Source organism: Gavia stellata, chromosome 9, assembly GCF_030936135.1.
Source record: "Gavia stellata isolate bGavSte3 chromosome 9, bGavSte3.hap2, whole genome shotgun sequence".
NCBI classification, from domain to species: Eukaryota; Metazoa; Chordata; class Aves; order Gaviiformes; family Gaviidae; genus Gavia; species Gavia stellata.
The window spans coordinates 26307210-26321444 of record NC_082602.1 but is presented as its reverse complement, the minus strand read 5'-3'; the positions used below and the strand labels follow the sequence as shown (position 1 = coordinate 26321444).

At 39.1% G+C, this 14235-nt stretch overlaps 1 protein-coding gene across 1 annotated transcript in view; it reads left to right on the top strand.

Moving 5' to 3' along the window:
* The window catches only part of SLF2 (SMC5-SMC6 complex localization factor 2), a 30824-nt gene extending 19162 nt beyond the window's left edge, over window positions 1-11662 (top strand). The window contains exons 12-20 of the mRNA XM_059820971.1: window positions 26-134; window positions 1277-1453; window positions 2012-2109; window positions 2816-2903; window positions 3408-3530; window positions 4347-4424; window positions 6112-6198; window positions 7590-7658; window positions 8835-11662. Of these exons, the coding sequence (XP_059676954.1) occupies window positions 26-134; window positions 1277-1453; window positions 2012-2109; window positions 2816-2903; window positions 3408-3530; window positions 4347-4424; window positions 6112-6198; window positions 7590-7658; window positions 8835-8870 (865 nt within the window). The 3' untranslated portion in view covers window positions 8871-11662. The remainder of the gene's footprint in view (window positions 1-25; window positions 135-1276; window positions 1454-2011; window positions 2110-2815; window positions 2904-3407; window positions 3531-4346; window positions 4425-6111; window positions 6199-7589; window positions 7659-8834) is intronic.
* Window positions 11663-14235: the final 2573 nt, after the last annotated feature.

Sequence of the window (14235 nt, the reverse complement as noted above, 5' to 3'; positions counted from 1 at the left end):
CTCAGATTAGTGTCTCTCTTATTAGAAGTCAGATGCAAGAAACAGTGAGTAAACAGCAGACGAGAGGAGACCTAATCTCTGCCAGTCCAGCTTTCTCCAGTCTACCAGAAAACAATTTAATTAATGTGATTAAGGTGAGAAAACTCCAGTTAGCATGGGAGGGCTTTTTGTGGGGAGTGGGGGTGGTGGTATTGCTTTGTTCTGTTTTTTAGCAAAAACCCTGGTGTCTTAATCTAGTCCTGGGTATGTTTTGTGAGTAGATGCTATCCTGGGGTTTCAGCTTCACATTCAGCAGAGATTATTGCAGGCTTGTTGCAAACTTTGAGTTTCCTGACTTCCATTGGCTTCACTCACAGGTGCACAGTTCTGCTGCCTCCCTTTTCCAGCTGTGGCACTTTATCAAATGTCTTTGCTCCCTTGTGTAGAAGAAACTATCCATTTCTGTGTTCCAGTGGAAATGGGAAGGGGAGTTCATGTTGGGTGATATGTTTTATGCTGCCTCAATGTGTTAGTGCAGCTCTGAGGTATGCAATCAGTCCTTGTGCAGCACCAGGTGAATGAGGTGCGAGCTCATGGAGGGCAGGTGGAGCTGTGACTGACTCTTCTGTGGAAGTGAGCTGTTAGATCCATGCACTGTGACCCCAAGACCATAGGCTGAATGCATGCTGGTCACACTTCACAGGCTAGTTCTCTGTGATTAAAGGTTGTATGGTGAAAATACTGACATATTTATAACTGATTTAAGAGTTCGTTGTGGAAGTATTAGAATCCTCCTAACATTGTTTCTTTAGAGATTTTTAAATATAAAATCACTTAGTTCAAGAGGAAGTGCTCGGAGCATCTCTACTAGAGACCGAATATACATCTCTTGATTAATTTGTGTTCTCATTTACACACACATCCCATTTTGTAAGTAACCCATGTGATAATACTTGGGTGGGAAAAAAATCTCTTGAGTTATGTTTTCAGTATTGTGTATTTAGAAAGTCTGTCAGTCTTTCAGTTAGATGAGGATTGTCTGTGCAGTGGAAAAAGATCTTTCCTACTCCTGTAATGTCTAGGGAATATTGCCATTGTTCAAAAGATGAGCCTCCAGCAGGTATTAAAAAAAAAAAATAGAGCACAGTTACTGGGAGATGTTAATATACAAGTGTTGCAAGAACAATACATCGTTTGAGGTACATTTTTATGTGAGGGTGGGAAACTTAAGTTCTCATCATATTTTAAAATAAGCTAAACCAATTTCAGATTTTAATGCTTTTTATTTCTTTTAAAGTTTCTAGGTTTCTGTACAACAGTTATTCAAGGTGGATATACTGATCAAGAAATACTGCTGCTGCTTCTATTGCTATTTAAAATAAGCTTGGAGAAACAGTTAAAGCAAATTCCTTTGATAGATTTTCAGTGCCTTTTCATAAAGCTTCTGATAAGTGTAAAAGACTGGGATACAAAGGTAACTTCATAAATAATTTTCTTGTACTAGATTTATGAATTTGCAAGAAACTTCTTCTGTTTTGAAGTTTTCATTGTTTCTTGACATATCAGAAAAATACTGCTTGAAAATGTAATGTGAACAAATTGGGAGCTTTGGATTTGTGTGAGATTTATGAGGTGGGTGGGTATACTGAAAGGGTTCTTGTCACAGGACATTATGCTTGCCTACCCTTCTAGAAGGGGACTGTCATATTGAACTTAATATTATGTTTACTAAAATAGCTGTATGTTTAAAGTGGCTCTCTGAAAGAATGAAGAAATTATTGCACTAAGCTGATAAAATGTCATTAAAAGCAATCTGATCCCAGCTACCCTACTGTAAAATAGTATTTAGCAGACAACTACAGGTGCAATGCAGAAATATCCTCATGCACATAATTTCTTATTAGATCAATTCCTTTTAACATTTATGCTGTGTATGTTTCTAGGGAGTAGATGTGTACTCCTTGGCAAATAAAACAAATGTCCACCATATCTATTTTTCAGTATTGCGATTTTTGTTGTTGTTCTTTTAAAGATGCCTGAGCTCTGCCTGGCAGTGAGTGAACTCTCCAGTCATCACCATAATCTCCTGTGGCTAGTTCAGCTGGTGCCTAGCTGGATAATACGTGGACGGTAATGACACTGTAACATCAGCAATATATAGTATCATTACAGCTGATCTATTTGTCTAAGCTCAAAGTCTGATAAATGCAACAGGTATTAACATGGTGCTTTAAAAAAAAAGTATTTGGGTTTTCTCATGTTACAGATATATATGCAATTCTTATTGTGTGTGTGTATATATATATATATATAGCTTCTTGATCACCTCTGCTGTGAGAAAGGGTTATTTTACATTTTATGTGTAGTTTTCTGGGCTGCGGACTTCCTGGTACCCTATAGTAAAGAAGGATTTAACTTTAGATTCTTACATCCATCACCTACTCTAATTCTTGTCTGAATAACTGAAAATTAAACTTTCTTTTTGTGGTTCATGTCTGCTTTTATGTGTCAATCTGTTATGAGTTCTGTATCTTTGAAATTAATAAATTATAATGTATCTGAGCGAGGAGAATGAATTGGATCCTCAATTTCAGGCTTGGAAACAAGCATCTAGCAGTGTTTACTTGTGCAGAAGAAAAGCTGCAATAAGATAAGGGTACTTATATTTTACTAGCCTCTTTACTAGTTCAATAGCACCTATATTCAGAAAATCCAATTTAATAGTTGTAGGCAATTTTATGTCTAGGGAAGCCATACATAGTCTCATATACTTTGTAGAAATAGTGTGGATTTAAGAAATTCTCTGGGGAAATTAATTTTTTTAATTGTTTTTCAGGGAAGTGAGAAGACGTCTTAGCCTAGTGATAATTTCAAAGCTCCTTAATAAAAAGCATATAGAAATACCTGATGACAGTGACAAGCAGGTACTGCCTAAGTGGGATGGGGGTGTGTGTGTATAATTTGAAAGTTTAGAAAACATGTGCATTATTGTTTGTGTTTTATGTTTTAATACTGTAAGCCTATTTTCAAGAACCTTGCAAAACAATCAATTAGTGATTTTTAGTTTAGATTAGTATTAGAAGTATATTTGCACATGTGTATAATGTGCATGTTCTGCAGCTTGCAAGTGCAGTATTGTTTATGTGCCTAAAAATTCATTTTGGACATTGGAAAGAGGTCTACGCTTCTTTGAGTCTTCCTTTTGTGTTGATGTAGAGTCTGTTTTCCTAGGGTTGACCTTTTACTGAGGCAATGTACAAACACTTTAGGAATAGTCAAAAATTACCCAAACCATGAAAACCTCCATTTTAATTAAAAATCCCTTTTATGTTCTTGTCTTAGTGGCCAAATAATATTGTAGTGGCTACTGGTTTCCAATTTTCTGTTGCCAGTACACCAGTCCAATTTGTTAATATTTGTATCTGTAGATGTCTCTTTTGCATCAGTTTCTGGTGTACATGAAACCTTCTAATCTACTAAAGAAGATGAGAGAAGGACTGGAGCAGCAGAATGCTGATGGAGACCATCTTCATACAGAACTAGAACAGGAGGTATATAGCTGATAGTGCTTTTTTTGCATTTGTCTTTTTATGCATCTACAACTGTGAGAATGTTTCTTTTTAATTTCTGTTAACTGAGGACAGTTTTGTATATGGAACTGTACATACGCTATTTTGTTGCTGTTCATCTATATAATTAAAATATGACTTATGTTCAATTTTGATTATAGTCATGGAGGAAGGAAAGAAGTAGCATGTGATGGAGGAGGAAGCTGTATTAGGCTGTTTTACAAACACTGAAATGGTCAGATTTTCTGAATGGCGAAGTCACATGGATGTCTTGAGTCCTGTCTTCTGTAATCAGAGGACCATCCTCCCTCCCTTCTGATGTAATCAGTGGAAGCTGGTGCTGAGCCAGACCTTCACCTCCAGGCTTCAGAAAGATTTATGAATCTTTTATGAACCTTTTCTCATAAACAATATTTGAAAGATTTAGTATTTGCATCCATCCAAAAACTGAATACTGGTTTGGTTATTTGAGTCTGTCATGGGATCTCTTAGTATTTTGATCTGGATGTAGATGATGGGAAAATGAAGCCAACTACTAAATTTAATTTTCAGTAATTAGAACTACAGGAAGTTTTGTAGGTTACTTAAGTAACTTAAAACCGTGTAATACTGTTTTAAAATGTTTCTAATATATGAATGTACTGTTTGAAATTAGTTATTTAGGCGAACGTGTAGACATACTTGTCCATTGATCTGGCTGTTGGAGGAATCATTCCAGAAAGCAAGATAGGGCTGTATCTAGATGTGAAGAGTTATGATTGTGCTTTGACTGCTAAAGCTCTTTTGATTTCTCTCCAGGCATACTACCTAATCTATGTCCTCCTTCATCTAGTCAGTGAAGCTAGTTTCTTTGATGTTGTAAATTCTAATCAAAGGGTAAGTAACTTCAGTGGCTAGATCTTTAGATTTTAAAAGACTATTTATTATGCACATTTGGTCTATTTTGTTAAGTGCTATCATGTGATAGAAGATGACCAGTGGATAATAGCACTGGGGGGAAACTTTGTTGTTCTGGGGCAAAGTAAATGCAGAAGAGCTTTCTCTGCACTTAACTGCAGAGAAAGAAACCTCCTTCCACATTTCTGCAAATGGAACTACCTCAAAACATAAGGCTATGGATCAGCAGGCATTTATTTTGTTAATCTTTCTCAGAAAGTAACGGGAGATCTCAACTCAGAAATTCTAACAAGTCCAGTGATCCTATGAACTCTTGAAGGAGGGTTGAAATTTTTCAGCTTATAAGAAAATATCCAGTAAAATATGTTCAAACACAGCATGGTTTTCTGTGCGGGAATGCAGCCATGCAGCAAGTGAAAGCTAGGACTATCTCTTCTGTTCTCTGTAGTGATAGTTCCTTTGTGCCATGTGATGTGAACATCTGTTAAGTGATATATTCTGCTTAGCCTTTCAGTAATCCTATACAGATTTCTTGATCATTTGCTGTGAGTTGCTTGCTGCAAGGTGTTTGTGTACACCTTCTGCCCCATGGAATCAGTCTTGGCTTTTGAGAAATCTGTCACATGAACTGTTTGACAGGGAAAGCAGTAATGTTTGGTTACATTTCAGGGTGTAAGTGTCTCGGTTTCCTACTCAATGCAAAAAGATAATCACAGAGCGTAATCTGAAACAAAAATCATCTTTGTTAAAGAAAATTATTATATTGTGATGATCTTTTGAGATTTGTTTTTTACAAATGCCTTCCTGAAGATTTGTGGAGAACTTGATCTTTTTTTTATGTCTCTTAATGAAGAAAGAGTCACTGACCTGTTAGCATCAAGTGGCAAGAGGGGTGTGGCTGTATATTGTACAGGCTAGACTTTGTATAAAATCAATGTAACTGTTTAATTTCTGGTCCTCTTCCAGTTAGATGGGGTAAATTGTTATGGTCTTGAGACACCAACAAATGTTTATAAGTAGAATTTCAGCGTTTCTCACCTGTTCTGCAGAGCGGAGCCTCTTTGCAGCTCTTCAGTGAGGGATTGAGAACAGGAATTTTATGAAGAAATTCACAGAATGCGAAAGATCTTAGGAGTCATTATCCAGAGATTATGAAGTTGCAAAACTACTATATTAAAGTAATCAGAAATTTAGAAAGAAATAAAAGATCAGTGCATAAACCTTGGATATGTTTTACCTGCTCAGCCAATTCCTACAAAAGAAAATGACCTGAGTCATCATTACTAAAAAGGTTATTTTTAGCTGTTGTAATTTCAGAACTTTTTTCAATGATAAAAGAGCTGAGTGGCGCTGCACTTGCTACTTTGGGGACAGAAAGGATTTACAAATTAGCTAGTAGGAACTTTAAAATTTGCGATGTATAGCTCTGCTATACTTTGAAACTATTTTTTAAATCTCTTGGATCTGGTTTACTGGGCACATACCAGCAACTGATAGAGGATCTTGTGATCTTGTTTTCTTTCTTTTCCCCCTTCCTTACTATATATATATTTGAGGAATAAATCAAACTGAAGCATATAATTTTTAAATTGACATAATATCTGAAGAAAGCTTTTAGTTTTGATATGGAGGATTTAAATAGCTGTACACTTTTGTCTTTATTTAGCAACACTTACTGAAGCTTTGTGGTGCCTTAGATAAACACATAAAATGTGATATTAGGGAAGATGCAAGGCTGTTTTATCGAACTAAGGTAAGACACGTTAAGTTGGGTTTTTTGTTTGTTTTGGGGTGGGTTTTAGTGTTCTTGATGTGTATTGTTCCCTCATCCTAGCTGTGGAATTTCTAAGAGTTCCTCATGGGTTTCGTTTTCTGCTGGTTTCTCTGTCTGCATCATGTCTTTGCATGTACATAAATATATGCCTATTGTAATGCACTGAAAATACTCTTTTTGCTAACAACAGGACTCTTAACAACTGTAAAATGTGAGCTTGGCTTCCTTTTAGCTGGGCATCTCAACTTTTAGATCCACAGAGTTGCTCTGTTTCTTTTCCTGGCAGTTACTGATAGTTGACTGTACATCTAAGAGCAGAGGCTACATGCAGGGCAGGATACAGAGGACTGAAAAACTAGTCTATCTTGCATGTGTCTCTGTATTTTCAAACTAATGATTTGGCTTAAATCTCCATTTTTAACTAACAGTGTATGTGATGTAGCATCAAGCTTGGATAATTGCCTTTCATTTGCTTTGTGGTGTGGGGCTTACTAACGGTAGTCCTAATTTTGTGACTTTCATGCTTTACACGGTGTCATAGGAAGCCAGATCAGATCAGTGATAAACTGATCAACCTCCACTTTGAAAAGCCTTGGCTTTTTCAGCTTTAAATCAAACATTTGCAGTTGTGTGTGTCCTTACCTCTCAAGAAGATTTTTTTCTTTTTTACTCAGCCAAATTAGTAGAGCATGGATCCTTTTAATAAGTTAATTACTCTTGCTCTGGAGTGTTTTGTATCTCAGGTCACTTTCACTTTTGTTTCTATTGCCCTTGCACTGAGAGGGGAAAATCTTACTCTGTTTTTCCCCATCGTTTCATTTGTGTAATAGTACAGTAACTTCCAGAGGATGCCACTGTGCTGGGTTTTAACACAGAATATGAAGCAAATCTCAGTTCTGAATGGCTTGGATTAAACACCTGCTTGGATTGGTTATGAAAAAGCACAGTTTTATGTGTAAGGAATTAATTTCAGAAGCAGACAGTGCTGCATAGTTGGCTTTTATTATTGCAGTTGCAGGCACCTTTTCTAGGTACAGTCAGACTTGTGTAACAAACCTAACTCACCCGAAGGATGAGGTGGGTGTTTGGAGGCCAGAGGCTTGCATGCTGAGTCCAAACACTTAATGTGGGGAGTCATGTGCCTGTAACGTGTTTGTGTGGAGTACATGACTTTGAATTCAGAGTCCCAAATTACAGGGATCTGTTTGGAGTTGAGGTGGTGATACTTTGTGCCAGCTGTAAAATTGTTCCCTCCCAGTAAACCTTGAGTGTTGGGTTATCCAGGGTTTTCTGGGGTTGGGGGAGGAGATGGGGTATGATTTTTGGCTTTTTCAACATAAATGGCTAAACTACTCAATCTGAATTTGCAGGTAAAAGACTTAGTTGCTAGGATATATGGCAAATGGCAAGATATGATACAAACCACTCGGCCTACTCAGGTACTGTAATGAAACCTTTTTCTCTCTTTTCATATTGCAGGGTACATTGAACTCTTTTTTTTTTTTTTTAGCATTTGAAAATAGCATATTCTTTTAAAAAGATTTTTTTCTTCGTAAACGGCATGGCTATAGAATACACTTAAATGTATTAGAATGGATTTTAATTAAAATTCCTACTTTGCTGGCATTGATAAAACCAAGATTTCATCTCTAACCTTAAAAGTGCTGCTTTTGTAAATGGCTTGTGTAATACACCAAAATGCTAGTACTGAGTCAAGTTGCAAGGCTTCTCTCTGATTATAGTTGTTAGCAGGTGCTTCAAAAAGGACATTTGGGCAGGAATGCAGTGATGCACTTCCTGCTGTAATCTGGCAGTGTGTGACTTGGAGACTACTTGAGTCCAAGGCTCTATCCGCATATGTTTAATGGCTCTTGGTAACTCCTCCCACTTTGAATGTGTCGAATTTCATGCAATGATTAGGAAAAGCCTTTCATGCTCTGTAAAAGTATGCAGTAGTAAATAATGTCATGATTAGTGTCTCATTAATACTTGCCTTCATGATACCTAGCTGGCCTTGGTGGAATAGGTGGATAATTTCTACTGATATCCAGAGTTCAGAGCTGTTTCATCCAGTCTAGGGTTGTAAAGTTTCTTTTGTAATGTGATCAGACCAACTGTTTGAGTCCTGTCTTGGAATAATATAAAGCTACCCTCTTGGAAAAGCTTAGCTTTCCAGTAATGTAGTGTATTGCTTAATTAACATTTAAATTATACATATATGCTTAGTATTGATTTCGGTTAAAAATTGTGCAATCAACCATTTGTCTGTAACGGCTATTAATCATCCCAGCAATGTGCAAAAAAGACAAAATTTGTAGTGAGTGTGACATTTCTTGTTATAGAGGGGGATGGTAATTAGTAACACATGGCTGCAGAAGCTACTTAGCAATTGATGAAAGTTGATAATGATGCAATTCTTTGAAAGTTGTTTTTTCAGAGATAAAATACGGGGTTGATTCGCATATGGGGAAACTGGCAAGTGTTTCCAAATAAAATTCTAGGGACTTGCAACACATTGTGGTGATCTCAAGCTAAGTGCTTGCCTACTCTACTCTTTACTTCTATCATTGGATAGGTTTTCTGACTTTGTTTACAATTTTGTTTTTACTCTCTAGGGAAAACTGCATGACTTCTGGGAGCCAGATTCATGAAATCTTGCTTAGTTCAGGGAAAATAACAGAAATAACAGAAAAACTCTAAAACCAAGGAAGATGTAGAATGAATGGAGCTTCACCTTGGTCAGAACAGAAGAAATCAGTCACCTGAGTTAGAACTTGAGCTTGATTCAGGCAAATACTAGAAACACAAGGATGTAATTTGATTAACATTGCTTTTACTACAAATATGCTACTTCTGAAAAATTGAAGTGGGTAAACTGAAAAAAACCCCAGCTATTTCTATAGCTCTGTCTGAGTTGGCTAGAAATATTTTATCATATTGAAAGCTGAGGGAAGTTTCCTCATTTCTGTTGTTAATCACAAGACATATTTGAAAATCATATCGTATGTATGAGTTTTCTTGCCAGCACACACCTGCAAACATTGTTTTAGGATGGCTGGGAAAGAACTGCCCTGTGACATGGAATGTGAGTTCGGAAACAGTATTAGAGCTCCCCTGTTGTGAGCAGGTGAGGAAGTGGTTCAGAACTGGGATGAATAACAATTACCTGCACATGTTAATCTGCAAAGCAGAATTGGTATGACCATCCAATGTCTCTAAAAAATACATAATACAGCAGTTGCGCATGAAGAAGTGACTGTTTTCATGCTCACTTAAGGGTGGAAATAGAGCTTAACAGTGGCTGTGCCCAAACAGGTTAAGTGGATGCTGCTTTGCTTTGTGGTTGTGTTTTATCAAATAACAAAATAGAATTTGTTATTATAGTTATGCATTCATTATAACTTAACTCCCTTATCTTCCGACATTAATTTATTTATGCGGTGAATGTGACTGCACAGGAAGTGATTCTGTAAGACCAAGTTATAGATGAGATCTTATTACACCAGTAGTATTGTACTGCTCTTTAAAGAGACAATCACATCTGTATTTGTTACCTGGCTTCAGCAGTTTCTCTAAATGGAGAAAATACTATTCCTAAAATGTCACCTCAGTGGAGATTTGAAGAGATGAGCATTTGGCCACGTATGTAAAACCTGCGAAAGCAGTATGAGGTCTAAATTCCTTTGTGTGAAGTGTTACCGCACACGCATTATGTGCGCAAAGCTCCAAGAGCTGTTTGTGAAATAACCAAAGCAAGATGTGATCTCCTTTTGTGCTCTCTCTGCAAATGCCATAATTTAAAATCTTACACTGTGGTTTGTCTGTAGTGTGTGTGTATATATGAAGAGAAAGATAAGGTATTGGGTAGAAGCACCAACTGGGACTCCCTTAACAAGTGAGATTTTTAATAATATCAACATGTGCATTTTATAATACTGTTTCCTTTTAATTTTTGTAGATGACCCTGTCTTGTATGATAAATTCCTTACAACTTTCCAAGATGAGAATGTAAAATAAGGCTCAAAAAAAAAAAAAAATCTTCAAACTTAAGTATGTGTATTACATATAAAGGAACTGCTATAGAATGGACACATGTCTTATAGGGAAGGTATTTTATTTACAAATTCATGTTAAATGTTTTGTCTTTCATTTCAAGTGTTAGAGTTAGCCTAAGACTGCAGGGTCTCTGTGCCCTTCACAGGATGATCAGCTTATCTTTGTTCGAACAAAAGTTATGCTCGTGGCATTGTTGGGGGGGGAGCGGGGGGGAGAAAATCCCTTTTTTAAAATCTCAACATGTTATTTAAGAATTGGAAGAATCTACCTCAAAGGGTGTCTTTGTTTGGCAATAGAACTGCTTTAGGCTAAAAAAATTACATGGTGTTACATAGGTATGGCAAAGCTGTCCTTCGCTCTGCCTGTCTTTAGTAGTTGATGAACCTTCCCTCTGGTAGCAGTTGCTTACTATGTTGAATATATTGTATGTAATTTTATTAATGTTTATATTTTTTCTCACTGATGTTGTATAAAGTTTAAAAAAATTGCAGAATATGTTTACTGTATGTGATGTGTATATATTTTCTTACCATGTAAAGTTGAAGTTGCTGTCCTGTATATTTTGCAGAAGGAAAGGGGAGGGGTTTAGATGAACAGCTTTTGTATTACAGTTCAAAGCACATTGAAACTGCTGGCTTTTTTTTCCAGATGAAATAACCACTTTGATATTTACTTTTATTTAACAGAACAATGACAAAACCAGACATGCTTTTCTAATTAAATGTCCCTGCACAAAATGGGCATGCCACAGCTCTGTTTCACAAAAAAAATGGCTGCGGGCCCTATTTTGGTCTTACGGCACACGTTGTAGTTCTTGGGTTCACAGCTGATTAGCCTACTATAAATGGAGAAGGTCTTGAAGTAATTCTTAGCTCAGCCAGTCCTGTGTTTTCATGCTTAATGCCTGTGTATACATTCTGGCATTTTCCCTCTCTCTCCCCCTCCAGCTTTGTCCGGACTTTTCTTCCATCTGTTTTGTAGCTGAGTAGTAATTCCCCAGTTGCCTAAGTCTAGACGTGGGTTGAATTGGAGCTCATCAGTATCCTTACAGAGATGATCTCAAAGCATCGCTGCAGAGTCTTTACAAGAGACTGCTGAGCTGAGCACTGCTTCAGGACTCCTGGAAATGAAATCACAAACCTGCTGTTGTGTGTTTTGCTGACTCATTTACTGGCCCCCAGCCAGAAGTTACATGCATTGGAAAAGGCTGTTTGCACAGTAAATGTCTTAACTGCTTTGGTTGTCTTCAGATAAGAATTTTGCACTGAGGTTTATCTGTTGATATTATGTTAGCTGTATTAAGAGCCATGTTATCTCATTTCATGTGAAATTAGGTGCACTTTATTGCAGTAATCATAGACAAATTAAAGGCTGACTCTAAAATAGATGTTTGTGGTTCTTGGCCTTTTTTTAAATTTCATTTTCTGACAAGCCTCTGTATGGCTTAAAAAAAACAACTTCTGGCTTTAAGGTGAAGAAACCTGCCAGTGAAACTATTTGCACATCTCATATTCTCACTGTTCCTGTTGTGGAACTTGGTAATGGATAGGGATTTCAGAAGTGATTAATGACTTGCAGGTAGGTCTGGCTGAAGGTCAGTAGGACATGTACGCTTCATTGATGCGGTGGCTGCAGGAACTCTCTGAAGTCCCCAGCGCTGATAGTTGAGCTGAGAGTATCTTTGGGAAAAGCAGATGGCTGGAACGAACATGTGAAGTGCACCGTTATTACTGGTGGAGCAGCTGGTGAGATTGCTACATGATAGGATTTTATAGGTAGCATTTCAGTGTGGAAAAAGACCTTTTTAATAATGAGGGATGGATACTGCAGTGGTAATTTTCTGAGCACAGACAAGCCAGGTCTGTCTCCGTCAAAGGTGCCTGTGCTCAGCATCGTCTAGCAGCCAGCTCTGGGTGTTCAGAGGTGGCCTAGCCCAGGGTGGGCACTAGGCATGTGGGCTGCGAGAGAGACTACGCTGTCTCCTGGAGATTCAAGCAAGCGCTTCTAGGTAGGTGGCTTACAGAGAGGATTCTTCTGCTGACCCCATCACTAGCAGGAATACTTCAAGCCACAGTATTAACACTGGTCTTGCATGTTTGTTTTTCTTCTTTTCCAGGAGAACTGTATATATAGCACAGTAATGGCTTGGGTTTGTGTCTTGTTGTTTGGGGGTTTTTTCCTTCTACTGGCTTTTAGTGTTTGTGTGACTTTCTTTTACACTGAAAGGGGCAAATCAGAAAGGGTGCTGCTGGAGATGACCTTCCTAATTCTTCTGGGGAGTCAGTCCTTGGGCTTACAAGATCTTGAGATTCTTGCCCAAAGTTCCCCGGTGAGAAATACCCCACTGTGCCAGAGGGGCAGCTTTTGGCACTGGCACATCAGGGCTTGTTTCAGCATTCCAAAAAAGAGAAAAGGCTCTTGGGACTGGCTGGGCACTGTGTGGGGAGCCAGCCTGGAGAGCGGAGAAGAGGCTTGATGAGCTTGTAGGACCCTAGGCAGCTGCTGTGGGACCTGCCGGTGGAGCTCCAAAGGAGCTGCACAGAGAGGTCAATCATTAGTGGATTTAGCTCATTCCTTGTGGTTTAAGTTATCAGAACGCTCTTAATGATGTTCAAATTGCCATTTTCCCATCTTTCCCCCGGGCTGTAAAATACCTTAATGTTTTGCCTTGTAGATGTTTTGCCAGCTTTACTGATGGGGCCCCTTCTTACCTAGTGTTGAAAAGGGCTTTCAGTGCTGGGGAACGGTGTGGTCTGCTGATGGGGAGGATCAGCAGGAGAAAGTAAATTCCTTGAAGGGCTTCTCCTTGCGGAGGTGCTTTTAGTTTTGCCTGACTGACGCTTTTTTGAGCCAGCGCTTCTTTGCCTTTGCAGTAAGGAATTTGAAAGGGAATATTTTATCTGGTATCAAAAGTAGGGCTGGGTGGTGACAGAGGAAAAACATTCATATCTTCCTGTCGTGATAGTTTGGTCTGGGTGCCGAAAGCTGGTCCCCATACTTCCAGGCTGCTGGTTAAGATGTACTTTCAGGGGATTTTTAAGCAGCGTTTGCATGTGTCGTACTCTTTTTGAATGCCTCCCCTGTCTCTGCATGGTGAGGTGCTGCTAGTGTTTCATCTTCCGCTTCCCTGCCGCCTCCCAGTTCCCTATAGGGAGGTCATAGGGGAGGGGATGGAAAACTGGAATTGTTGCCTTCATTGTCATCAAGGCATCTTTGCTATCAGCCTCGGGGGAGACCTAAAGCTTTTCAAGGCAGGTTTAGCTCGTACGGTGTGTAGGGGAGGGCTCCTTGCCACAGGATATGGGGCTGTTTTCACACACCCTTCTCCCAGTGCTTCCCTTTGGGTTTGCATTCACTGCTGCAGCTGCCTGAAGCTGGGCGAGCGATGCTTCTTCCCTCTTGCAGAGAAAAGCAGAAAAGGTAAATAGATTTTTGCTGCTTTTGTGCTACCGGGCGAGTGTCCTTCACCGGAGCAGCGAGTGGCTGGGAGCTGGGGCTCAGCTTGCAAGCTCCATGGCTTTGCCTCTGGGTCTCGGGCTCTCTTCTCTCAAAACCTGCTTGGAAATGGAAGTCCTTGCTCTTGGAGTGCAGGCAGGAGTGCGGGGTCCCTTTCCTCTCCAGGCTGACCCCCAGGCTGCGGCTGGAATGAAAATAATAGCTTAAGGCTGCCAGGCTCCGCAGAGGGCACAGGATGGCTAGGCGTTAAGTTTCATGCTTTATTCACACTGCAGGCTTTTATAAAGGCAGTGTAAATTGTGCCGGCTGACCGTGGGCTCTTCAGACAGCATTGTTCAGGCTCTCAGACACATTGATCTGCATGCTGGAAACTGAACCTGTCCCCTTTGCCCTAACCCAAGCTGTGGGGAGAGGCCTGGCAGACGAGGATGCCGAGCTGCTGTGCTGCATATCACCTCTCCTCCACGTTTGTGGAGCGCTGCCTGCCTCCCCTGTGTACTAACC